Genomic DNA, 24,700 nt, shown 5'->3' with positions numbered 1-24,700 from the left:
CAAGTGTATTAGGTCATTAGAGTCGTTTTCTATGAGTTTCCAGGAAGCCTGCGTGTAGCTACTGACGGAAGCTTTCCTCGCTTCCCCTCGTTTTGGGTTCACATTCTCGCTTTCACCTAAACCTTTTAATGGTCTCACTTCACGACAAGGATCCACAATGTGAGATTTTTCGGCACTATATTAAAGGCTGAGGGACTTTCTCGCTCTCGCACCAACAGTAACGAGTGTCGTCTTCGAGCATGTCTCCTCAAAGTATGTTACCTTGTTAGCCCTTAGGTTTTTTGCGTCGTGATGAATATGGGCGAATGCATTTTTTCTCAATATATATATATATATATATATATATATATATATATATATATATATATATATATATATATATATATATATATATATATATATATATGTCTGTATGTATGTCTGTATGTGTGTGTGTGTGTGTGTGTGTGTGTGTGTGTGCGCGTGTGTGCGCGCGTGTGTGTGTGTGTGTGTGTGTGTGTGTGTGTGTGTGCGTGCGTGCCTGTGTGCGTTCCTGTGTGCGTGCGTGTGTGTGTGTGTGTGTGTGTGTGTGTGTGTGTGCGCCCCATGAGTAACTGCCTCCCTGTACCCCAAGTCTTATCACTCTGGTGCCGCCTTTGAGGGTCGCAGCCCAAAGAAAGTTTCCCTGCAGCTGACGAGGTGGAATATCAGCGCGATTGATGTTGTCCCTGAGTAACATGGGGTCGGGCGGCGGGGAAGGCTCAGCAGGCGGTGGACAGCTCTTCCCTGCTCTGTGGCGACGAGCAGGAGGCCAGCCGAGGCTTCCTGTGCTGGGTTGGGGTGGAGGCGAGGGTGGTGGTGGCCTGCAGGTCTGGTTCCTGCTTGCCTTCACTCACTGGCAACTCGACTGAAGACTTACTGTACACTTTGTTGAGAAAAGATGGCGACCGTGATGCCTCAGGAAGATTCTTCAACAAGTCCATCACCTCCAAGAACTCGGACACAAGCGGTCTGATGCCGCCATCCTCCTCGGGGTCTGCCCGCAGCCCTGATGAGGACAGAACATTCAAGTTTTAATTAACAACAGCATTAAGCCCTAAGGAATGAATGAAGGACAATCTCAATTTTAAGGTTTCTCATACTTCATAAGTCGTTCAGCTGAAGAATCATTTATGTCATCTGCACAAATTCTGAAATGTTGACGTCCATTACATGATAAGGATAGCATAAATGTGCGCAAAATCGAATGCTAAATGTTACTAGAGGATGACCAACTCTACTCCTGTTGACGATTCTTGAAATGGAGCCCTGTGTTCTATAAGATTGGTTTATGGAAGCCAGTCCTCTTTTGAATTGAATCTTAATCAAAAGCGTCAATAAACAAAGCCCCTTATTCATGATCAATATGTATGTAGCATTTAAATGTACCTACTATTTAGATGCATGTATGTACCATTTCATATTATTTAGGTATCATTTCAAAGTATGTAGAAACATTTCAATTGTAACTCAAATCATGAAAAAGTATGGAAAATTGAATCTAGTCTCAAAATAGACCTGATAATAAGGTTATAAGTTGGCGATAACTTTTCATATATCAAAGCAATTTTTGAGTATTTTTTCCTGATATAAATGCGAATTGATGTGGTGAAATTGGCGAACACCCCATTCTGTAACACAGGAGGAAGGTCAAAGGCTAAAGGAAGCTAAAAAATAAATGTCCGAAACCAAGAAAATATAGACTGGAGGAGACGCCAAAAGACAAAGTACCACTTTTAATTACAGAGGTGTCTTTTACTTCCCTCTTGAAGGACTTCAAATCATAGGAAGAGGAAATTCAGACGAAGGAAGGCGGTTTCCGAGTTATCAGTGAAAGAAATGAAAGAATAAAGTTAGTGGTAAACTCTTGCATGAGGAGGTTGGACAACTTTGGGATCAGCTTGGGTAGAAAGTACTCGGGAGACACCCAATGCCTGGTGAAGAATACTTGCGGCTGACCTGCCTTAGCCGAGCCGAGGGAGCCCGCCGAAGAGCCGTCCCCCTCGTAGGCGTAAGCCCGCAGGTCGTCCCGGGGCAGTAGCGGGTCCGGCGGCGGCCGTTTGACGGTGCAGGGTTTGCCCGCGGCGGATACCTCAGGCCGGCAACACGGGGGGCTGGACACCTCACCCGCCGTGGGGGTATCTGAGATGAACAGGCGGAGAAAAGTCACTTTAATTAAACTATAAGAGCTCTCCATCCCAGTCTTGTACGTTTTTATATCTATATCTAAATCTATGTTCATTTATCTACATCTATCTCTTCTTTTGCGTATGTGTTCAAGGAATCAGATCATTACACTGCAATATAATTTAAAAAAATGGCACTGGAAATATCGAGCAATTGATGGCAGTGTGGCGAAGCAGTATATGACAGGCTGACTCCTACACACCCTATTCAGCAATGCACGTAAAGGTTTACTTCAACGATCCATTAAAGAGAGTGGATGAAAATAATGTAGTCGTAAATAATTATAATTGGCGTGTGACACCCGTCGTATTGGTTTGAATTTTCTCTTTTACTAATATCTTTGAGAGAATATTTTCATGAACTCACAATGTTCTGTCCTGGAACTTTGAATGAACTTTAAACACAGTTGTACCTGGAACAGGGTAATGGAATCTAAAGCACTATCGACCCCTATGGATGAATAGACAAACAATGTAGCAACGCACCCCCACCTGCGCAGCGAGGTGGCGGGGGCGGCGGCGGCAGGTGTGAGGGCTGGGTGTGGGTGAGGCTGAACTTGAGGCACTCGATGTAGGTGTCATGCTGGGGGGGAAGGGAGGCACTCAGATGCGTCTTGCCCTCGCCTCCCCCGCCCCCGCCCCCTCCCTCGTCCGTCCCCCTGCATTTCACCACCCGCATCTCCCCCGTCTCGTCGTCCACGTCGGTAGCGCCGTTGTCACGCACGTCGCGGCTGACCCACTGGCGACGCAGCCGAATGGATATCACAATGCCGAGCACCACTGCAATTGAGGATACTGTACACGCCCGACCAAAAGAAATATCATGATATTCGTAAAGCTTCTCGCGAATAAGTTGTAAATGTCTAGATCAGGGTTCTTTAAGCATGTTACTGCAGCTCACTTTACTGTGTACTAACCAAGCAGCAGCAGGGAGACGGTGAGGGCCGCGATGGCTGCCGGGGCCGTGAGGGGGTGGCCACCTGCGTGGTGGTTCTTCCACTGGCAATGGTCCCCAGCGTAGGGCGGGCCGCACACACACAGGTAGCCCGGCCGCAGGTTGTAGCAGGTGCCGCCATGCAGACACGGCTGCCACACACACTCGTCCACGTCCTTGCAGCTCTGACCCACCAGATGCCGCCCTTCCCCGCAGCTGGGGGAAGATAATGATAGGACCCACAACACACACACACACACACACACACACACACACACACACACACACACACACACACACACACACACACACACACACACACACACACAACCATCTTCATCACCATCTCTGTGCTCTTCCCCCTCCCTCCCATTAACCCTTATCCCCCTCCCCCTCGCGCGCACACACACTCATCGAGGCAGCGTGTACTGTACCTGCAGGTGGCGTGGCCCCAGTTACTCGTACAGGTGAGAGGCGGCGTGCAGGTGGTGTTGCGGCAGCCGTCCGGGGCGTGACAGCCCTGCTCCACGCCCCCCGAGGTGGTTATCTGGGCCCAGCTGGTGCCATTGACGGCGGGAGGCAGGGGCAGGGAGCGGCCAGACACCCTAAGATCATCCACGCAAGCTGCCACATGCAGAGTCAATTGAGAAGATGCTCGGTGAGAGGCAGCACGTTCATTTGTTTTACGGTAAAGGAGACGTTAAAAAGTAAATAAAAGAGGTAAAAGAACGGTTGTTACGTGTTATCCCTGTAAACAATATAAATGCCCCCCAACAAAAAAAAAAAAAAAAACTTCTTTCGAGTCCGAAGGGTTTTGATACCCTTGATATATGACAAATTTACAATAATTTAGTTTCTTTATATTTTAGGTCATTACGGCTTTGCCACTTTTTGGAATGCGGTTTGGCAGTCCCAGCCCTTTGGTGGCACAGGCGGGTATGTACGATATGGTGACTATGGCAAATTTGATCAACTGGAAATGCATATTTAATAATATTTGTTGCGATATTGCTTAAAACAGGTACTTTGTATGAGAATCACGTACATAACATAATTATATTTTTGGCAAAGTTATTTTGACGGAGTATTTGAAAATTAACTTTGCTGGGAGGCTGTAAATAATTGTTGCGATATTGTTTAAAAGGTAGTCGAGAGTAACTTACATGTATATGTCACTTTGTGCTCAGTTAAATATTTTGCAGATTTCATTTAAAAATTTCTTTAAAATGAGACTGTAAATATGACACGTACATCATGAAAGAATCTTGTCGACAAGTCCTGATGAGAATGTTAGTCAATGTTGCGTCTTTGGTCCTTAATTATCGTTCAGGTGGCGCATTAAAAGCAAACCGGAAACACTGAAATATTATTTGACTATACAAGAATGCCGAAAGAGAGATGGAGCGAATCGTAATTAAGGTTTGTGACATGTTTGAGAATAGAACAATATGAACCTGGATTGCATATATAACCATCATTTTATCACGAAAAAAAAAGATCTATTGCAATGCTCGTGAGATCAGGCAGTAAATCATGAAGCTTTTTCCTTTCCGTGCGACTAACTGTGGCGAGAGATTTGTTTGTCATCTGCTCTCTCTCTCTCTCTCTCTCTCTCTCTCTCTCTCTCTCTCTCTCTCTCTCTCTCTCTCTCTCTCTCTCTCTCTCTCTCTCTCTCTCTCTCTCTCTCTCTCTCTCTCTCTCCGCAACACAGCTTTAAGTTAGGTTAGGTTACGCAATACCACCCTTGAAAATAAGCAGCCTCCCACCCCTTAATAAGACCTGCCTCCCTTATTAGATGAGGCTATGGTATTATTTCCGCTGCTCTTACGTAACCTTTTGTCGCTCAGGCCTTTTTATTAATGGAGTCATTTTCCTGTCCACGCTACTGGTACCGCCATCACCACCGCCACCACCACCACTACTACCACCACTACCACCACCACCACCACCACCATCATCATCATCCACAACTACCATCACCATCACCATCCCCAACCACCACGCCACCAACACCACCACCACCGACGCTACGTAGCATTATATTGAAACGTTCAACAGTTTGCATAATAACAAATTAAAACAAATATTTATACCGTTTGCTGTAGTCTGTCCATGAGGCTAAAACTAATATACACTGGAATTATGTTTCTTACTGAAAAACGTTAATTGCAATGTCTCATAACTGTTTGGAAGATTTCACTCACGGCTGCATCAGATTCTCTCGATTGTTCAAGAAAAAGGAAAGGTACAAAACTCTTAGGGTTTTAATGCCATACTTTCATGTACTTCCTATACGTACTTTTTTTCTACAGCTAAGGAATCAGCTCAAGGGAAAAGAAAAGAAAAAGAAAAAAAAAAAACGCCAATCGCTGATTCCTACGAAGGTAAAAGTGAAAAGTGGCCAAAAGAGAGGTGTCTTGATACACTCCTCTTGAAAGAGTTCAAGTCGTAGGCAGGAAGAAATAGAGACGAAGGAAGATTGTTCCAGAGTTTATGAATGTAAGGGATGAAAGAGTGAAGACGCTGGTTAACATATATATATATATATATATATATATATATATATATATATATATATATATATATATATATATATATATATGTATCTTTTCATACAGATTGATGTTAGTTTTGGTTTCAGAGACATCTCTTGTAGGCTGCATCACGAAGAAGGGAAGTTAGTGTTGATGGATGGTTAGTTTTAATTATCGTGTTATAAGTCGTTTGCCATCACGGATAGTGGGCATTGATCCTCTTTTATATGCTACATATATATGAACATAGATGAAAGGAGTGGTAGCCTACCATAATTGAATTATGCTTTTAGTGGGGTAGATTATGTTAGGTTTGGTTACATAACATGAGGTGCGTCATATAACCCAAATAATTTGTAATGAACGAGTGGAAAATGTTGTTAGCGCTGGCAGTTCGACAATCACAAAAGAGAGGTTGGGTTAGTATTTATGGCTCGGTACTCACTGTCGTGGAGGTCGTTGAGTACAGTAATGAGTTTAACTCCGGAGAACTCCGGAATGCCACCCACACTGACGCCGTCGTGTTTGTCAACCAGGAGGGGTGCGGGGGGCCGAGAGGCAGCAGGCAGCGGCAGCAGCGACACTAGCGACTCGTTGCGCCGCCAGCCGTCCCCGTCGTCCACGCTCAGGATGAGGTTGTGGCCGCGACGTTCAGCCCTGACGGTGTGCCACGATCCGTCCCCCACCGGCCGGCCCTCCACACACGCCACCCGCGCCGCCCAGCCCGCACCGGTCATGGAGGCACAGGCCACGCCCGCCCGCAGCTGAGGAACACCAGATAACTATAATGCAGCAACTGATTAAGCTCAGCACATGATACATATCCACATCACTGATATCTGCAGGCAGCTAGGCATTCAGATGTCTGGTGACTAGGGAATGACTCACGTGAATGGTGAAGGCTGCGGAGCGGTGGTGGGCGGCGAGGTGCACCAAGTAGCCAGAGCGCGGCCCTCTTGTTCTCACCCGTAACTGGATTTTCAGTTTCCTCGGCGCCGGAGTGAAGGAAAGCGCCATCTTGAGGTACGAGTTCTTGGCCAGCGTGACAGGCAGGGTGGGTATGGAGCATGCAAGGCCCGTCCAACCGGCCTGACACTCACAGTGGGCCTCGTTGAGGCCACCCACACACTCCCCGTGATATCCACACACTCCAACGCCGCCCGGACAGGCACCACTCTGCAGGCTACAGCCACTGTGGCTCCCCACACTGTAGGCCGGCTCGCCCAGGTCCACCAGCTGCAACAAAGCTGCAGGATGGTCAGTTAATGCATCTTTCACCTTATAATACAAATATTTTGTGGAATAATTTGACCATAATATTAAACGATGATAGCTACAATGTCATTGCAGTTATTCGTCTTTTTCGGAACTGTTCCACCCTCAGTTAGCAAATACAGAAAATGTCAGTGATATATGTCTTACCTGACCATTGAGGGTGAGGTGTGAGATGCAGCCGTCCAAGGGATGCAGAGATGGCGCCTCCAGCCACCCGTGGTCCTCAGGGTGGGGCGGGGCGTGGGCCAGGCCACCAACTTGCAGCGGCAGGGACATTCCCCACGTGTCGCTTCCTAAAGGAGCCACCCAGTTGGCCCGCTGCACGCAGTGCGAGTCATCGCTTTGCTGGTCGTCCCAACCACGGCCACACAAGTCCACCATCAGCGCGGCGCCCTGCACACGGAGAGACAAATTGTCATCTTTTGGTTTATCGGCGCCACAGGGAAAAGCTTGAGAAATGGATGGAACAGAAGGAAAACCTCTTATGACATTACTATTTTTTTATTAACACAGGTGATTAACGATAAGGCTTTGTTGCATGGCGTGCAACGGTGCGTACGTGTAGGTAACTCACCTGGTTATACATGAGGAAGAACAGATGGTAGCCAGGAAATCTCCTACACTGGTGAAGTGACTAAATCATACCTTTTGATGAAGATGGAGGTGAATCGTGTGCCAGTTCCCGTCATGGATCGTCGTGTTCACCACCAGCTTGAGGGGCTCGTCCCCGCCTTCCACCATGAGCTGTGGCAGCCCCTCATGCAGCTCCAGGGCCAGCATGGGTGTAGGCAGGGCGTTAGGGTGGCGGGGGTGCGGCGCAAGGGGGCCAGAGTAAAGGAGCAGGCCAGACGGGCGACGTGTGAGCACCCTGATGGAAGCCGTGACGGGCAGGCAGGGAGGGAGGCGCCGCCGAACCCACGCCCACCCCGACCCAGAGAACGTGCGGGAGAGGATCTTGCACTGCGCTCCCCACGATCCTTGAGGACACACACACCTGCAGCGGAATAATAAAGAAAATAAATTAATAAATAGGTAACAGAAAATAATATAACAAAAATAATATATATAATGAAAAATTATAATATATATATATATATATATATATATATATATATATATATATATATATATATATATATATATATGAATATATATATATATATATATATATATATATATATATATATATATATATATATATATATATATATATATATATATATATATATATATATCTATATATATATATATATCTATAGATATATATATATATATATATATATATATATATATATATATATATATATATATATATATATATATATATATATATATATATATATATATATATATATATATATATATATATCTATATATATCTCTATCTATATATCTATATATATCTATATCTATATCTATATCTATCTATCTATATCTATATCTATATCTATTATATATATATATATATATATATATGTCTATCTATCTATCTATCTATATCTATATCTATCTATATATATATCTATATATCTATCTATATATTTATTTATTTATTTATTTATAATGAATAGCAAATAGTAAGCACAGAAAAAATCGTGGTTGGTTAGGAAAAAAAAAACATCCTAAAAATAATGCCTTGCCCTGCCATACATTTTTTTTTTTTAGAATTACTATATTATATTGTATACATATACACAGACAGGCTGACAGACAGATAAACTGACAGACGAACACGCCGCCAGCGCGCGCGTGTGTGTGTGTGTGTGTGTGTGTGTGTGTTTGCCTGTAACCCATTAGACTTGCAAACTTCATAATTTCATATGACCTCAGTTTTCCTTCCTTCTAAGTTTTCCTAATATAATCATTCATCCAGTGGCTCTTATTGAAAGAGTTCATTCAATATAGCAGTCCTTCCCTGGTTGGCCTTCACCACACCCACAACCGTAATAAAGCAAAACAAACAAACAAATAAAAAAGTATAAAAAGTGATGGGAAAAACCCGCCGATCTGACAAGATTACGGGAAAATAAATATTTGCCGCCACAATCCTTTACCGATCAGCGAGTTAAAAGATAAAGAAAAAACGGGAGCGGGACGAAAGAAAAAGATAACTGCTGCGGCCAAAGTGGAAGCCAATAAAGGTGACTTCGTTTAAAAGTCAATAAAAGTCACCAGAAGGACGTCCGGGGTCAAGAATGGTGGCTGGACCTCGGTGGGAACGGGAGGAGGAGGAGGAGGAGGAGGAGTAGAGAGGTGCAGAAGGAAAGGAGTAGAGGGAAGCATTGGCAGAGATAAGGAGGTAGAGCAGAATCACAGCAGGGAAGGGAAGCACAGAAGAGATGGAGAGGCCCGGAGATAAAGCAAGAGAGAGAGAGAGAGAGAGAGAGAGAGAGAGAGAGAGAGAGAGAGAGAGAGAGAGAGAGAGAGAGAGAGAGAGAGAGAGAGAGAGAGGGGCGGAATGACTGTGATTCTTCTCTGACAAAATAACAACCCGAATTGAAATTGAAAACCGGATCTGGAGTGAAATTTCTGGTCCCAGTTAGAAGTGATGGGTTTCTGGGAGGGGAAAAGCGGGCGTGAAGAGACTCGGGGTAGTGTTGCCTTTCTCTGGGCTAATGCATCAGACTGGGTACTTGTTTTGATGGTCGTAAGTAACATTTGTTATGACTTTTGGTGGGACTAGAGGTTTGCTGAAATGGACTATCAATGAATGAATGAATGAGCTGAGTTGTCAAAATTAATAGCTGACTTGCATTATTAAACCGTCTACTTCACCTTCATTTTAGGATCGGTTGTTCCGTTTCTGCTAGAATCAGTATGTGTTATCCTTCGTGACCACATATGCACCTGTCATCAGCTTTCAGTCCAACGCTTCGTTTTCTTACAGTAAAGGATGCAACTCAGGGGTAAAAACAAAAACAAAAACTCAAAAAAGACTTATGATGTGCAAGTTACTATCTTGCACACATTAATTGGCAAGTAAAAACAAAAGCAGCAGCAACATGTTCAAAAAATAACTTTCACCTGTTTCCTTCGGTGATCCTGACGCAGCGGCCGCCGTTGAGGCAGGAGGACGCCGTGCAAGCCTCGGGCTCATGGGCGTGGCAGGCGAGGGAGCGTGTGAGGCGGGGCGTGACGAGGGCAGTGACGTTAGTGTCCACGACCTATAGGGTCCAGGGGAGGAAGGGAGTGAGACTAAGGGGAGACTTATCCATTTATTTACCTCTCTGCAGTAAGATAAAGGCTTCGATTCAGATTAGCAAGGCAGCTGGATCCCTTGCACCCACTCACCACACAAGAGAAAAGAAAAATAAAGTTCTCAGGAGTCAGCATTGCAAAGCCCGACGTGAGGCTAAGAAATTAGGTTTCCTGAGAGTCCCCGTGATTAAGGATTAAATTAAGGGAGGTGGTTCTCATCTATAATTGACTTAACTCTACACCTCCCCTCTCCCCGCAGACAACATTCATTACTGCGGAGAGAGAGAGAGAGAGAGAAGAGTCATGTTGATAACGGAGATGGGAAAAAAAATGCTTTACAAAAGGGGTAATGGATGGATGGAACAAAAGCTGCAGTTTTATTGATGTAAAAGTGATTGGAAGGTTCAGATGGAGGAAAAATAGATTCATGGATCGGGAGGACGGATGGTGAATAGTTGGTTCTCAATAACTGCCATGTGTAGGTACTGACATTCTTTAGTTTCTTTATATCTTTGTGTATCTTTGTGTTGGTCATATCACGCGTAGAACGGATAACAGGCGGAGAGACAAAGTAGTGGTGTCAACCAAGGAGTTGTAGAAGTGAGGGAGGAAGAGAACCTTTGATGGCGCTGGGTGAATAGTAGTAACATTAGGAAGAGAGCTGGAGAACACTGGGAAAGGGCTTTGTCCAGCATTGAACTAATAGTGATGATGATATTGACGATGGTGATGATAGATGGGGAGCGCAGACTAAACAACTATATATAGTGTGTTGGCCGACGGTCCTCTGGTAGTCCTCGTATAAATTGTTGCCAATTTCAAACTGAGGTAAGATATACTTATTGGTGGGGGGGAGGGGGCAGGGGAAGACGGAGATGGTGATAGAGGATCTCAGGAACTGCCTTTTTTTATTAAGGTATAAGAGGTCAGCAAAGGAAAAACGAGAAAAAAGATAAGCCAGCAGCACGCCCCTCCGTTCAAAGGAGGAAGCTATAACTGAAAACAGAGATCAAATTTAGTTTTCCTGGCATCTTTTAACCTTCTTACATCCTTGTGTCCCCGCGTGAACCCACCTGAAGGGGCAGCGTGGTCGAGGCGCGGGTGGCTGCCGAGGACAGGTCAGGCGCCCCGTCCGTGCCCCAGGCGGGGCGGGGCTGGTCCACGTGCTCCTGAAGGTCCTGTGTCCAGACGCCCGGCGCTGCCGCCGGGTCCTCCACCACAACCGTCAGGCCCGTCTTCTCCTCCAGCTTCAATGTGGAGGGAGGGAGTCATGAGTCAGTAAAGAAAACGGTGGAACGATTAGGTCAAGTGAATATATAAAATGATAGTAATTGAAAAGGAAATATTCTGAAAATGGTATATAAGTGGTATATCCAAATTAATTAATAAGTAGATAAACAAACAGTTCGTCACGTGTATATAGATGAATAAAAAATATATAATTCAGTAACTGATTAATCAGTTGTTGATAGGTAATCAGCTGAAAACATACAATTTGCTATTTTTCCGGTCATGCAGCACTAAATATTCATTGTAAGTCTTAATATTTGATTGCAATATCAAAGTAAAGCATTTAGTGGCAAAACGTTTAAAAATATTGTGTGCATCTCAGTTTAAAGTGTTCTGAGAATTTCGCAGACAGAATGAAAACTCTCGTGAGGACTTGCATATCTCATAAGGTTGAAATTAGCTTCCGTCTGAGTGGTGTTTATGCAGTGCATTTTGAATCAAGTTTTGGTTACTTTGCGTCTGAGAGCCGGCGTCTGAGGAACAGCGCCGCCGCCTGCGTGCTGCACTGCGGCGCTTTTTTGATGCTGACTCTGAGGATGTGATTAAAGGCTCTGCGCGGGCCAGCATGCCCGGGAAGGAATGCCAGAATACACCTCTGCTGCACAAACACCGCGCAGCAGCCCCCATGCCTCTACACAGCTACGTGAATTGATGGTGTGAAATACTGTTATCATTTTTAATTTTTGTCTATGCTTTAATACAGTCATTCCCACTACAAGTTTTAGTTTTCTTGGCAAAATGTTTCCATTCATCTATTCATGCGTAAATCTATCGTGTGGAATATGGCGTTGTATTTCGTCACCCGACGTTTTGTGAAAATTCTTGTATAAACAGTTTCATTGTATAATTTTTTTTTGTGGGTAGAATGGTTTGTTTTTCCATTTCTATATTCACGAAATATGTCCTTTTGACATTTATAAATTTACTTATTGTATATTCTTTTCATGCTAATTTATGTATTTATTTCCATCATCTGTAGCGGTGCCAGCAATATGCCTTTACACTTCCTCGTCCCGCTCCATAATAATAACACAGTAAAGCTTCTGTTTCATCCTTTGTGTCCCGTGTTTGTGTTTGTTTGTTTGTTTGTTTGTTTGTGTGTGTGTGTGTGTGTGTGTGTGTGTGTGTGTGTGTGTGTGTGTGTGTGTGTGTGTGTGTGTGTGTGTGTGTTGCCACGCGCGTGTCTTATTTTGACGTCCCTTTCCAAGTTCATAGTTGACTTTCAGAGTTCGCTTTATTACAATCCTTCACAAAAACCCGGCGTGTGTGAGTGTAGCGGGTCGGTCGCAATGACGCGACATGACAATTTTCACTTTGACGTTTTCACATGTATTTTTTTCGTTTTTATCTATTGTGTATTGTTTATTGCCACTGCCACAAGACAATACTTCATGAAGGTCAACAGAAGTCATACGATCAAAATAATAAAGCACCGGCCAGGTCTATCAAATCAATCTGACAAATAAGAAGGACGAACTTGATTATGCATAGCACAGGTGAAGGTATCTTGGGGATATGCACAACAGCTGGGCGTTTCGTCGGCGTCATTTCGATTACTTGAGCCCTTGAGCTTGTGCTGGATAAGAACCCCCGGGAGACAGGACCATTTGTGACATCTGGGTTACCACAGTTTACTTTCTCTACGTTTCCCGGTGTACGCATTAAATGACCAACCCAAAAGGATAGCAGGGTGGGCTGGGCTCCGACAGCCCAGGCTGGCAGTAAACATGAGTCTGCGGATTCGTAGCTTAGTATTCTAACCACTATACCACGGAGGAACATATAACATACCATGCCTACTAGCTTAAAAATGTATTCAGGGCCAGCTCTAAATAAAAGTGATGCATGCTATCACTTAGGGTCCCTCTATTCGTATGCACACACATGCACACACACACACACACACACACACACACACACACACACACACACACACACATATATATATATATATATATATATATATATATATATATATATATATATATATATATATATATATATATATATATATATATATATATATATATATATATATATATATATATATATATATATATATATATATATATATATTTATATATATATATATACATGTATGTATATATTTATATATTTATATATATATATATATATATATATATATATATATATATATATATATTTATATATATATTTATATATTGCCACCTGGGAATCGAACCCGAGCCTTCCGAGTAAAAGCCAGGCAGCATACCAACTAGGCCAACGATGAGCCCAAAGATCATTTAGGATACTCTAAATCACCCGGCAGTCGGCGTGCAGCTTCACCCACCTATTCATTCTTCCTTTCTGGCTGGTCGATAAAGGGGTACCTGGGGAGACGTGGGGAAGGTAAACTGTGGTAGCCCGGATGTCACACTGGCTCTGTGTCCCGGGGGAATCGGTTTTTACTCACCACAGGCTCAGCGTATACCCCAACTTTACCTTTACCTTTATTAATCACCTTATGTTAATAGAGCAGCAGGCATATTGTCACATTCAAAAATAGACTTGATAAATTCATGGACAGCGATATTAGGTGGGGTTAGATACACGGGAGCTTAGGGTCAAAGGAGCTGCCTCGTACAGACCTACCGGCCTCTTGTAGACTCCTGCGTTCTTATGTTCTTATGTTCTTATATGTAGGGTACCCCCAAAAATATACTAGGTCCCCAGAAGAATAGAACCGACGCAGAATATATGACTAATACATATGACTATAATGGCATAAAGCATTTCTATTCAGGAAGTGGGGGCGTTCATTCCTCAATCTACACAGATCAAACGAACCCCGAAGACCCAAAGTAATTTATATGTATGAGTCTCGGACTGAAAATTGGTGCAAGGAATTGAGACACTGATAGCCTCCTTCCTTCCTGTGTTCTTTCTCTTTTTAATAAGTGAAGGAGCCTACCACGAAGGTGTGCAGTCCTAGCAGCCCTTGAAGCTTGACAGGATCCATGAATCGGTCCCGCCCTTCCTCCCTCACGCTGACCCATACACACGTTGAGGGGCGTAAAGGAGGTGTAGGAGGATCCACGTGGTGGGTGGTGAGGTCTGGGGTGATGGTGGTCGGGGTGGGAGCAAGGGGCATGTGGTGTGGGTCTGGTTCCGTGGTGTGGTGTGGCTCTGGTCTGGACGTGGTGTGTGATGGATACTGGAGGTTGTAGACACTCACTACCTCTATGGTGTGGCCGGCCGTCCCAACCACCTGGCCCACTGCCTCCACAAGCCGACCCAACCCGCCGCCTCCAGTCTGGATGATGTGTGAGAGATAGATAGATAGATAGATAGATAGGTAGATAGATATATAAATAGATAGTTAGATAGATGGATAGATAGATAGTAGTTAGATAGATAGACAGAGAAATATATCAATAGTTAGTCAGTCAATAACATTCAGTCAGCATTCAATCAGACAGTAATTACCAAACACTCAGTAAGTCAGAAAGTTAAAGACCTAAGCTCTTAGTCTGCCAGTCAGTTAACGAAGTATCTAGGTAGACCGTCAATAAACAGAGCACCCTGTCAGTCAGTCAGTCAGTCAGGCAGGCAGGCAGGCAGGCAGTAACCATAACACCCAGCCAGTCAGTCATTGATCAATATACTCAGTCAGTCAGTCAGTCACCGAAACAGTTAGTCAGTCAGTCAGTATTTAAAGGACACAGTCATTAATTAATTATAACATTCAGTCATTCAATAATTATAGCGCTCAGTCATTCAGTAAGTCAGTCAGTCAATAATCTAAACAACAAACGACAAGTCAGTTAATACCTATGATCCTAACACCACCCAGTCCTCTAGTCCCCCAGTAAACACACTCCAGTGACTGACCACGGGCGTCCATCCCTGTGTGAGCTGCTCGGGCGTGGTGGGCGTGAGGATGACGGCGGCGGCGTGGCCCAGGGCGTCGGGGCTCAGGAGTCGCACCGCCACCGTCACGTTGGCAGCCACGCCAGTCTGGCCCCACGTCCTGTCGCTCACGGCAAACTCGAGCTCGTACCTGCCAGGAGAGAAGGGAGGGTGGGTCTTAGGCCTTGACATGCAGGGGTTAATTACACTGCCACCCGTACGCATAAAAATTCCACCATTTCCTGCACCGTTTCTCTTCTCTTCTTTGCTCATCATTACAAGTAGAAGTTTTTTTGTTGAAACTGTCTGAAGCATTTTTTTTTTCTCTTTGTTATTTCGTTAATTCTTGATAGTCTATCGTTACATCGCGTGTCCTTGGATCTTTTACCTTCGTCTGTCTTTTCTTGTCCCGCATTTTTTATTCCTTCTTTTTCTCTTCCTCTCCCTTCCTTATTTTTTCTCTTCTCTTTCCTTCCATCTTTTCTTCCTCCCTTCCATCACTTATATCTAATTTCTATTTTTTCTTCCTTCCTGCTTGTGTCTGTCGCTGGGTCGAGATGCAAGACTTGGAAGGCCAGGGTGAAGCCATAGGGACACAGTTTCTTCCGTGTGTGTGTGTGTGTGTGTGTGTGTGTGTGTGTGTGTGTGTGTGTGTGTGTGTGTGTGTGTTTCTCTGGCTGGTCTTGTCATGGCTTCTTTTCTGGACGACGCCTTACAGCCTTCCTTCCCCTAACCATCCACACACACACACACACACACACACACACACACACACACACACACACACACACACACACACACACACACACACACACACACACACACACACACACACACACACACACACCGCTCCGATAGCTCAGTGGTTTAAGCTCTGCACTGCCTGCCAGGCTTCGCGATCTGGCAGGCGTAGGTTTGAGTCCCTCTCAGGCCGGAATTTTTCCACTGACAAGGAGTGGTTACTGTCCCCCTTGAGGAAGCGGGATGGGTTGCGTGTGGCGTGTGAAGGTCCCGGTAGTACCCAGAGATCGACTATAATGAGCCTTGCTCTTGTCGGAAGGTATTTGCTGGCGATGACGGGTCCAGCTCGTGATCAGAGCATGGTGAAAAATATTTACTATCTCTCTCTCTCTCTCTCTCTCTCTCTCTCTCTCTCTCTCTCTCTCTCTCTCTCTCTCTCTCTCTCTCTCTCTCTCTCTCTCTCTCTCTCTCTCTCTCTCTCTCTCTCTCTCTCTCTCTCTCTCTCTCTCTCTCTCTCTCTCTCTCTCTCTCTCTCTCTCTCTCTCTCTCTCTCTCTCTCTCTCTCTCTCTCTCTCTCTCTCTCTCTCTCTCTCTCTCTCTCTCTCTCTCTCTCTCTCTCTCTCTCTCTCTCTCTCTCTCTCTCTCTCTCTCTCTCTCTCTCTCTCTCTCTCTCTCTCTCTCTCTCTCTCTCTCTCTCTCTCTCTCTCTCTCTCTCTCTCTCTCTCTCTCTCTCGTCATGATGTCTTCCATTCTCTCCCTTCATCATCGCCTCTCAGCGTAATGTCCGCCCCTTTCCTGCCCTCATTCTGTTTCACAACCTCTTACTTCTTCGGAATATTCTCTTTCTCCTTTCCATCGTCCTTATTCCTTTCCTCCTCCTCCTTCTGCTCCTCCCCCTTCCCTCCTGCTTCTCCGCCCTTCTTGCTCCTCCGCCCTTCTTACTCCTCCTCCTCCATCTTTTTTTTTTCTTTCTTCGTAATATTTCTTGTTTTTGTCAATGACAAGAACAAGAAATTATTTTTTTCTTATTCCTGATTTCCTCTTCTTCCTCTTCACCTTTTTCCTCCTTCTCCTCCTCCTCCTCTTTCCCTATGGAAGGACAACAACACTGATGAAGCACGTGAACAATACCACCACAGCCTCAGCGCATGCAGAACCCTCATCCTCCAATGTAAGCGCGACTATGAGAAGCGAATAGCACACGAATCCAAGTCTAACCCGAAAAAGTTCTTCACTTATATAAGAACAAAAATAAAGTTGAGAAGCAGCGTCGGTCCCCTTAATGACGAAAACGGCGCCCTAACACAAGACAGCAGCCACATGGTCGAAATACTGAACAAGAATTTCGTGTCTGTGTTCGCAGACGAGACCACCGAGTCGATACCCGAAAGCCCTACTCCACCGATGGGAATCACGCCCCTAGAAACTGGCTCAGTTGACGAACGGGACGTGCAAAAATACCTAGATAAACTCGAGACAATTAAGTCAACCGGACCCGACGACTTGTCACCCAGCCTGCTCAAGGAACTCAAGCAGCAAATACTCAAGCCACCCACCGCCATCTATAATTTGACACTACAAAAAATAAAGTTCACGAAGACTGGAAGCAACCGAATGTAACACCGATCTATAAAAAGGGAGACAAAAGCGTGGCCTTAAACTACAGGCCAATTAACTTGACTCCAGTGACGGGAAAGGTTCTCAATAAGATTATCAGGGACAAACTCGGCAAGCTTCTTGAAGACAACAATATCGTTTCCGATGCTCAGCACGGTTTCGGGAATAAGTGTTCATGCTTAACCAACCTACTGGACTTCTTCCAAGGTATATATGAAAAATGAGATAATCATATCCTTTAGTGATGTTATATATCTAGACTTTCAAAAGGCCTTTGACAATGCACCACACGAACGACTTCTCAAGAAACTGAAATCGGCGGGACTAGGAGACCATCTGGTTGCGTGGATAAAAGATTGGCTCACAGGAAGGTAACAACGAGTTGTACTCAACGGGCGTTTAAGAGGGTTAAGTACACATCCTTCGTGACCGATTGATCCTTGGGGAAAACATGCAGGTCAGCCAGGCCCCCGTAGGAAAATGCTCCCCATGTCATTACAGAGGGAGCATGCTTAAGTGTCTTGGCTGTGTACTTGGAGTCACAGGGGTCGGACCCCTTGCGACGCCACACCCGGAGGCCTTTTGTGTCACTAACACGAAACATGGATTCGTCAGTCCACAAGACTTTCCTCCAGTCATTAACAGTCCAAGAAGCGTATTTCTGTGCAAACTCAAGCCTCCTCATTCGCTGGGCTTCTGTCACAAACGGCTGATTGCGGGCACGTACTTTCTTGTATTTCAATTTGTTTCGTATGGCTTTCTGAATGGAACGTAGGTCACTCCTTGTAGAAGGCTGGCATTCTTTTCTTTGATCTGCTTTGCTGTAATGCTTGTTTTTTTTCTCTAACGCAAACCTTATGACCCTCAAAGTTCTGTTACAAATCTTGGAGGGCTTTCCTCCACCCTATTTGTGGCGGGGAATCTTACGCTCTCCACTCGCTTTGAATTTTGAAATAAGGTGCCGCACTGTACGTGCACTCACACCGGTTTCCACACTTGTCTGGTGGCTGTCTAGTGCTAGTTTACAACACTGTATCATTCTTGTAATGTTATCTTGGCTCGTGTACGCCTTTGACATCTTCTAACACTTGCACTTGGTAATTTCCGTGAACGGGGCTAGGTCGCGCGGATGGCTTAGCGGCGGTCAAGCAACCACAAAGGCATAATCAAGACTGACCGTTGATTTAAATACCCATCAAAGTTTAAGTGACACCTCGTCTGAGTTGCCAGGCAACTTTTTTCCCCCCCCTCAAGGACGTTGCGTGGCGACTGGAGGAGTACTTGCATTGAATAGGAAGTTGCGATTATTGTTTTCCCGCGGCCACGTCGGTTGTCGCTGGCTGTACGTAATACTATGCTCGGGTTCATAGCGAAGAACTTCGAATATAAGACGCCGGGAGTTGTGTTATCCATGTATAATTCGCTGGCAAGACGAAGAACGAATCAAGATACTCAACCTTTTAACGTTGGAAAAGAGACAATTGCTGGGAGACATGATACAAATTTTCAAATACCTGAACAAGTTCAGCAATGTTGATCACTCCAAACTCTTCACGCTACAACCTAACCCGAGAACAAGAAACAGCGGTAGAACAATCCAAGCGAAGCGATGCAGTACGGATATCGGCAGGGGTAATTTTTCGAAGAGTCGTCCGCCACTGGAACAACCTTCCTGCAGGAGTGGTTAGTGCGGAGACAATCAACTCTTTTAAGAATCGCATTGACCTTCACTTTGCTGCGTCGGGAGTGAACTGAACGTAATCCTGAGAATGAATATTAGTGCTTTAACCCACCCGCAGGTCATTCCTGTGGCTGACGGATTGATTAAATCACTAAAAGCAGGCAGCCTCGCAATGAGCCAACAGGTTTTCTTCTGCCTGCTCGTCCATGTTTCCATGTTTCCTCCTCCTCCTCCTCCTCCTCCTCCTTCTCCGCCGCCGCCGCCGCCGCCTTAATCTTGACATTTTCAATCCAGTTTCTTCTTCTCCTCCTCGATGTCCTCTTCTTATTCCTTCACCTCTCATCAATTTTATGGTTCTTCTCCTCCTCCTTCTCCTTATCCTCTTCCTTTCCTTTGCCCTGCTTCATCTAAATCTTTCCTCATCTCCTTCTCTTTCTTTCTTTTCCTACTTTCAATGTCGTTTTTAACCTTCACTGTTTCTTTGATTGTCGTCATTTTCATCGTCATTGTCATCATTATCTCACCATTATTATCATCAGTTTACCTGGAAGTCGCTGTATTTCAAGTTAGTTAATCGTTTCGTATATATTTTCTTTTCTTTTTTAATCAATCTGTCTTCCCTCTCTCCTGTAATAAGTATATGCTAAGTGTTCATCTCTTCCCCGTCCCTTCACTGTTTTTTGTCTTCTTTCTCCTAAACCTTCCTTTCTTTCCTCCTCCTTCACCTCCTTGCCCTACTTCTCTTCTTTTTCCTCCTCCACCAACTCGTCCTCCTTCTATTCTTTTTCTTCTTCCTCCTCCTTCTCCTCTTCTTTTTTTTCTTTTTTCTTCTTCTTCTTCTTTTTCTTCTTCTTCTTCTTCTTCCTCCTCCTCCTCCTCCTCCTCCTCCTTCTTAATCATTCTGCACCTCCTCCTCCATTCTCTCGACCCTCCACCCTCCTCTTCTTCCTTCACTTCTTGCCGGTTTCGATGACTTTTACTAACAATAGAGGTCATGAGACTGCTGGCGAAGGCGATGTTTGTAGCCGAGACGGTGGCGGGGGTGGTGACGGGGGTGGTGATGGTGGTGGTGATGGTGGTGGTGAGTGGTGATAGTCCTAAATGTTGATGGTGATGACAGCAAGAAGAGGAGCACTAAGACAAGAAGTGGAAAGTGGGCACTCCTCTCCCTATTAAAGTTTTCTCTCTCTCTCTCTCTCTCTCTCTCTCTCTCTCTCTCTCTCTCTCTCTCTCTCTCTCTCTCTCTCTCTCTCTCTCTCTCTCTCTCTCTCTCTCTCTCTCTCTCTCTCTCTCTCTCTCTCTCTCTCTCTCTCTCTCTCTCTCTCTCGATATCTTACTTTGGGTGTATCTTTGTGTGTGTCTCTCTCTGTGTCTGTCTGTCTATCTGTGAGTTTTCTGTCTGTCTGTCTGCCTCTTTGTCTCTGTTTGTCTGTCTATCTTTGCTTATGTCTCTAATATTCTTTTAGTGTTTGCCTGTGTAATATTTTTGTTTGTTTGTCTGTCTTTCTGTCCGTCCGTCAGTGTTTGTTTGTTTCTCTCTCTATCAATCTTTCTATTTTTTTCTGTGTCTGCATATCTATCTGTCTGTTTTTTTTTTTTTTTTTGTACTTGTCCCGCGCCCTTCCCCACCACACACACATTCCTACACCCCCACTCCCTCCTCTCTTTCACGCAGGGTCTGTCTCTCTCTCTCTCTCTCTCTCTCTCTCTCTCTCTCTCTCGCACAATAGGTCCCGGCGCCAGAAACAGATCCATGGTAGATCATAACTCGCCTTTCCCTTTGTTCTCCATTATCTGTTTTTCCAGTGCTCTTCTTCTTCTTCTTCTTCTTCTTCTTCTTTTTCTTTTTCTTTTACGTTTTCTTCTTTTTTTCCTTCTTCTTCTTCTTCTTCTTCTTTTTCTTTTTCTTTTTCTTTTTCTTCTTTTTTTTCCTTCTTGTTCTTGTTCTTTTTCTTTTTCTTTTTCTTCTTTTTCTTTTTCTGTTTCTTCTTCTTCTTCTTCTTCTTCTTCTTCTTCTTCTTCTTCTTCTTCTTCTTCTTCTTCTTCTTCTTCTTCTTCTTCTTCTTCTTCTTCTTCTTTCTTTTCTTCTTCTTCTTCTTCTTCTTCTTCTTCTTCTTCTTCTTCTTCTTCTTCTTCTTCTTCTTCTTCTTCTTCTTCTTCTTCTTCTTCTTCTGTGTCTTCTTCATTCCTTTTCTTTTTCTTTTTCTTGCTCTTTTTCTTCTTCTTTTTGTTCTTGTTCTTCATTTTATTAATCTTCATTTTCTTCTTTTTTTCTTTTTCTTGTTCTGTTTCTTCTTTTCCTTCCCTTTCTTTTACATCAGTGCTCTTTTATATTTAACCTCATGTACATCAGTTTTATCAATTATTGTCTTTGTATTCTCCTACTATATATTTTACCTTCCTCTTTCTCCCTCCTCTTCCTCTTCCTTTTACTTATCATCACCATCTTCGTTTTTCTTCTCCTCCTTCTAAAAATTTCCTGGGTTCATTATAATTTTCTTCTATTTTTCTATTTATTTTAACTTCCTTCTCGTTATCATTGTAAATTCTCCTTCCTTATCCATTTAATTTCATTCGCCCCTCTTTTGTTTTAATTTTTCTCCTTCACCGTTAGTTATCACCTCCTTTATCTTGTTTCTAGTCTTACTTTTTTTCTACACTTATTTTCATTAAGTCTTGTCGCTTCAACGTGTGTGTATTTTCTCTACTTCGTCGTCCTTTTTACTCTCATTCTTCATTTCTTTCTCCTCTACTTCCTCGTCTTTATCATCCTCGTCTGACTCCTCACTTCCCTCCTCCTCGTCCTCTTCGTCCTCCTCCTCCTCCTCCTTCTTATATACTCTCTCCGTCTTCACCATCATTTTCACTTCCTCTTTTCTCTTTCCTCCTCCTTCACGTTTAGCTGCTTCTCGTCCTCTTGTATCACACTTAGGCAATTTAAAGCGAGACATCTTGGCTCTGATGCAGCCCATAAATTGTGCGGTACATATTATTCTGCGCGAGAGACACAAGCACGGAGGCGGGACAGGAGTAGGGGGAAGGAGAGGAGGGACAGCAGCAATAGGAGGAAGAGGAGGAGGGAAAAGAAAGAAGAGGAGGAAGGAGATAGTGTCGCTTGGTGTTCCTCCTGAAAGAGTGGAGGTGAGAGGAGAGGAAAGAAGAGAAGCGGCTTTGTTTTGGAATTGCTTCTGTTTTCCTCCTCCTTTGACTAAGATATATTGCACACACACACACACACACACACACACACACACACACACACACACACAAACACGCTTGATAAATGTCTATTCAATTCCTTTCTCTGTTCTTTTCATCTTGCGGACTGTTCAAACAATTATTTATTTATTTGCATATTTATTAAGTTAGTTTGCGTTTTGCTTTCATATTTAATTCGTTTGTTAGTTATTCATTCAGTTGTTTATTTATGTCCTTTTTTATTTGTATTATTTTTCTCATCACTACTTTATCTCCTTCCTGCACCCACCTTTACGCTCCCTGCTCCCCGGTACAGGTCAGCTCTCCCTTCCCCGCCAGTATCCTTCATCTCCAGATTTGCGAGGCCACAATATAACAAGCAGCCAGCCAGCCATGCAGCTTCCTCAGCCTCAAACCAGCCACTCACCCCTAAAATACTTCACCCCTTCCTTCTTCCCCTCCTCCTCCTCCTCCTCCTCCACCTCCTCCTCCAGCCCTTGGTCAATCAACCCGTAGCGTCGGTGCGGCTTACAAGAAACTGTGTTAGCAACGACGCCTCCGACAATCGAAATGACCGGAGTCATATTTCTGTTTTGTACACAAATGCACGTAGTTCCTTACCCAAAAAGGACGAAATTAGGGCGTATATTGCAACAGAGAAAGCAGATGTGGTAGCCATCACAAAGACTTGGGCCAATTCTGCACATCTAATATCAGAACTGTCATTCCCTGGGTACGAAAGCTTCCACAAAAATTGAATGCATGAAAGAGGAGGAGGAGTAATTTGCTACGTAAAAAATACGCTCCCTGCCGTAAAAATAGACAAACAGGACGCAGAGAAATACGATTCCGTCTATGTGTAAATAACCACAAATAATAAGAAACTAACACTTGCAACCGTATACAGGCCCCCAGAACAACAGGCAGCCGAGTGGCTTCTAGTCACTAGTGGAGTGCCTCAAGGGTCAGTGCTGGGACCCATTCTCTTTATCATATATATTAGGACTGAAATCCACGATATAGAAATTTGCTGATGACACCAAGATGGATGGAAAGGCCCTCACAAAGACCGACTGCGAAATCATTCAGAAAGACCTCAGTCACATTACCGAATGGTCGGAAAAATAGCAAATGTCCTTTTATATTGACAAATGCAAAGTCATGCACATTGGGTCCAGAAATAATAACTACATATACATCATTAATGGGAAACCTCTGCAGGCGATGCAGGAGGAAAAGGATCTTGGAGTCACTATCAGCAGTGACCTGAAACACGCGAATCACCGTAAAAAAGCATATAACAAAGCCAACACTATGCTCGGGTTCATAGAGGAACTTCGAGTGTAAAACGCCAGACGTGATGCTATCCTTGTATATTTCCATGGTAAGACAGCATCTCGAGTATGCAGTACAGTTCTGGTCTCCTAATTACAGAAAGGACATGATTTATTGGAAAGGATTCAACGACGCGACCCGAAAATGATTCCAACCTTAAGGGCTCAACCGTACGAGGAACGACTCAAGCGACTCAATCTCTGTACACTGGAGAAAAGACGCCTACGAGGGGATATGATTCAAGTCTTTAAGTATCTGAAAAAAAATCAATAACGTCGATTACTCCAAAATCTTTGAACTGCAAACCAACTCAAGAACTAGAAATAACGGTTTACCCATTTCAGTCGAGTCGATGTAACCCAGACATTGGAAGGAGTTTCTTTTCAAACCGAGGCATCTGCCACTGGAACAATATTCCCTCATAAGTAGTGAATGCGAATACCATCAACTCCTTCAAATATCGAATCAGGAGGAAACTGAATACCGAGGTGCTTTCATCTGCTCCCCAGGCCCCAAGTACCTGTCGAGCAGATTAACTCACCAAAACGGGCAACCTCGTAATGAGGCAGTAGGCTTTCTGTTACCTGCATTTCCATGTTTCCATGTTTCCTCTTCTTCGTCGTCCTCCTCCTCCTCCATCTCCTCCTACTCCTCCTCCTCCTCCTCCTCCTCCTCGTTCTTCTCGTTCTCCTCTTCCTGCACCTCCATATTTTGTGGCCACACTGGGCTGATATTGATAAAGTACTTATACATAAAAAAGTAGGGTCCGCCGCGATGGATACATGTTGGGTGAATAAAAATATTCCTGCGTGTGTGTGTG

General features: G+C 44.2%; 1 protein-coding gene across 2 annotated transcripts in view; it reads right to left on the bottom strand.

Annotated features, from left to right (window-relative positions):
- Window positions 1-540: 540 nt before the first annotated feature.
- LOC127009654 (neural-cadherin-like) overlaps window positions 541-24,700 on the bottom strand; it is an 80,803-nt gene continuing 56,643 nt past the window's right edge. The window contains exons 8-20 of one of the 2 annotated variants that reach the window (XM_050882916.1): window positions 15,291-15,459; window positions 14,371-14,712; window positions 11,219-11,392; window positions 9,972-10,111; window positions 7,593-7,941; window positions 7,095-7,340; window positions 6,561-6,908; window positions 6,118-6,436; window positions 3,573-3,762; window positions 3,122-3,354; window positions 2,691-2,984; window positions 1,978-2,160; window positions 541-1,027 (exon numbers count right to left, since the gene is read on the bottom strand). In XM_050882916.1, coding sequence (XP_050738873.1) covers window positions 741-1,027; window positions 1,978-2,160; window positions 2,691-2,984; window positions 3,122-3,354; window positions 3,573-3,762; window positions 6,118-6,436; window positions 6,561-6,908; window positions 7,095-7,340; window positions 7,593-7,941; window positions 9,972-10,111; window positions 11,219-11,392; window positions 14,371-14,712; window positions 15,291-15,459 — 3,274 coding nt within the window. In that variant the 3' untranslated portion in view covers window positions 541-740. The remainder of the gene's footprint in view (window positions 1,028-1,977; window positions 2,161-2,690; window positions 2,985-3,121; window positions 3,355-3,572; window positions 3,763-6,117; window positions 6,437-6,560; window positions 6,909-7,094; window positions 7,341-7,592; window positions 7,942-9,971; window positions 10,112-11,218; window positions 11,393-14,370; window positions 14,713-15,290; window positions 15,460-24,700) is intronic. The other variant, XM_050882917.1, reaches the window with a different exon arrangement.

The sequence above is a fragment of the Eriocheir sinensis genome, chromosome 41 (genome assembly GCF_024679095.1).
Source record: "Eriocheir sinensis breed Jianghai 21 chromosome 41, ASM2467909v1, whole genome shotgun sequence".
Taxonomy (NCBI): domain Eukaryota; kingdom Metazoa; phylum Arthropoda; class Malacostraca; order Decapoda; family Varunidae; genus Eriocheir; species Eriocheir sinensis.
This window is presented reverse-complemented; position numbering and strand designations above follow the sequence as displayed.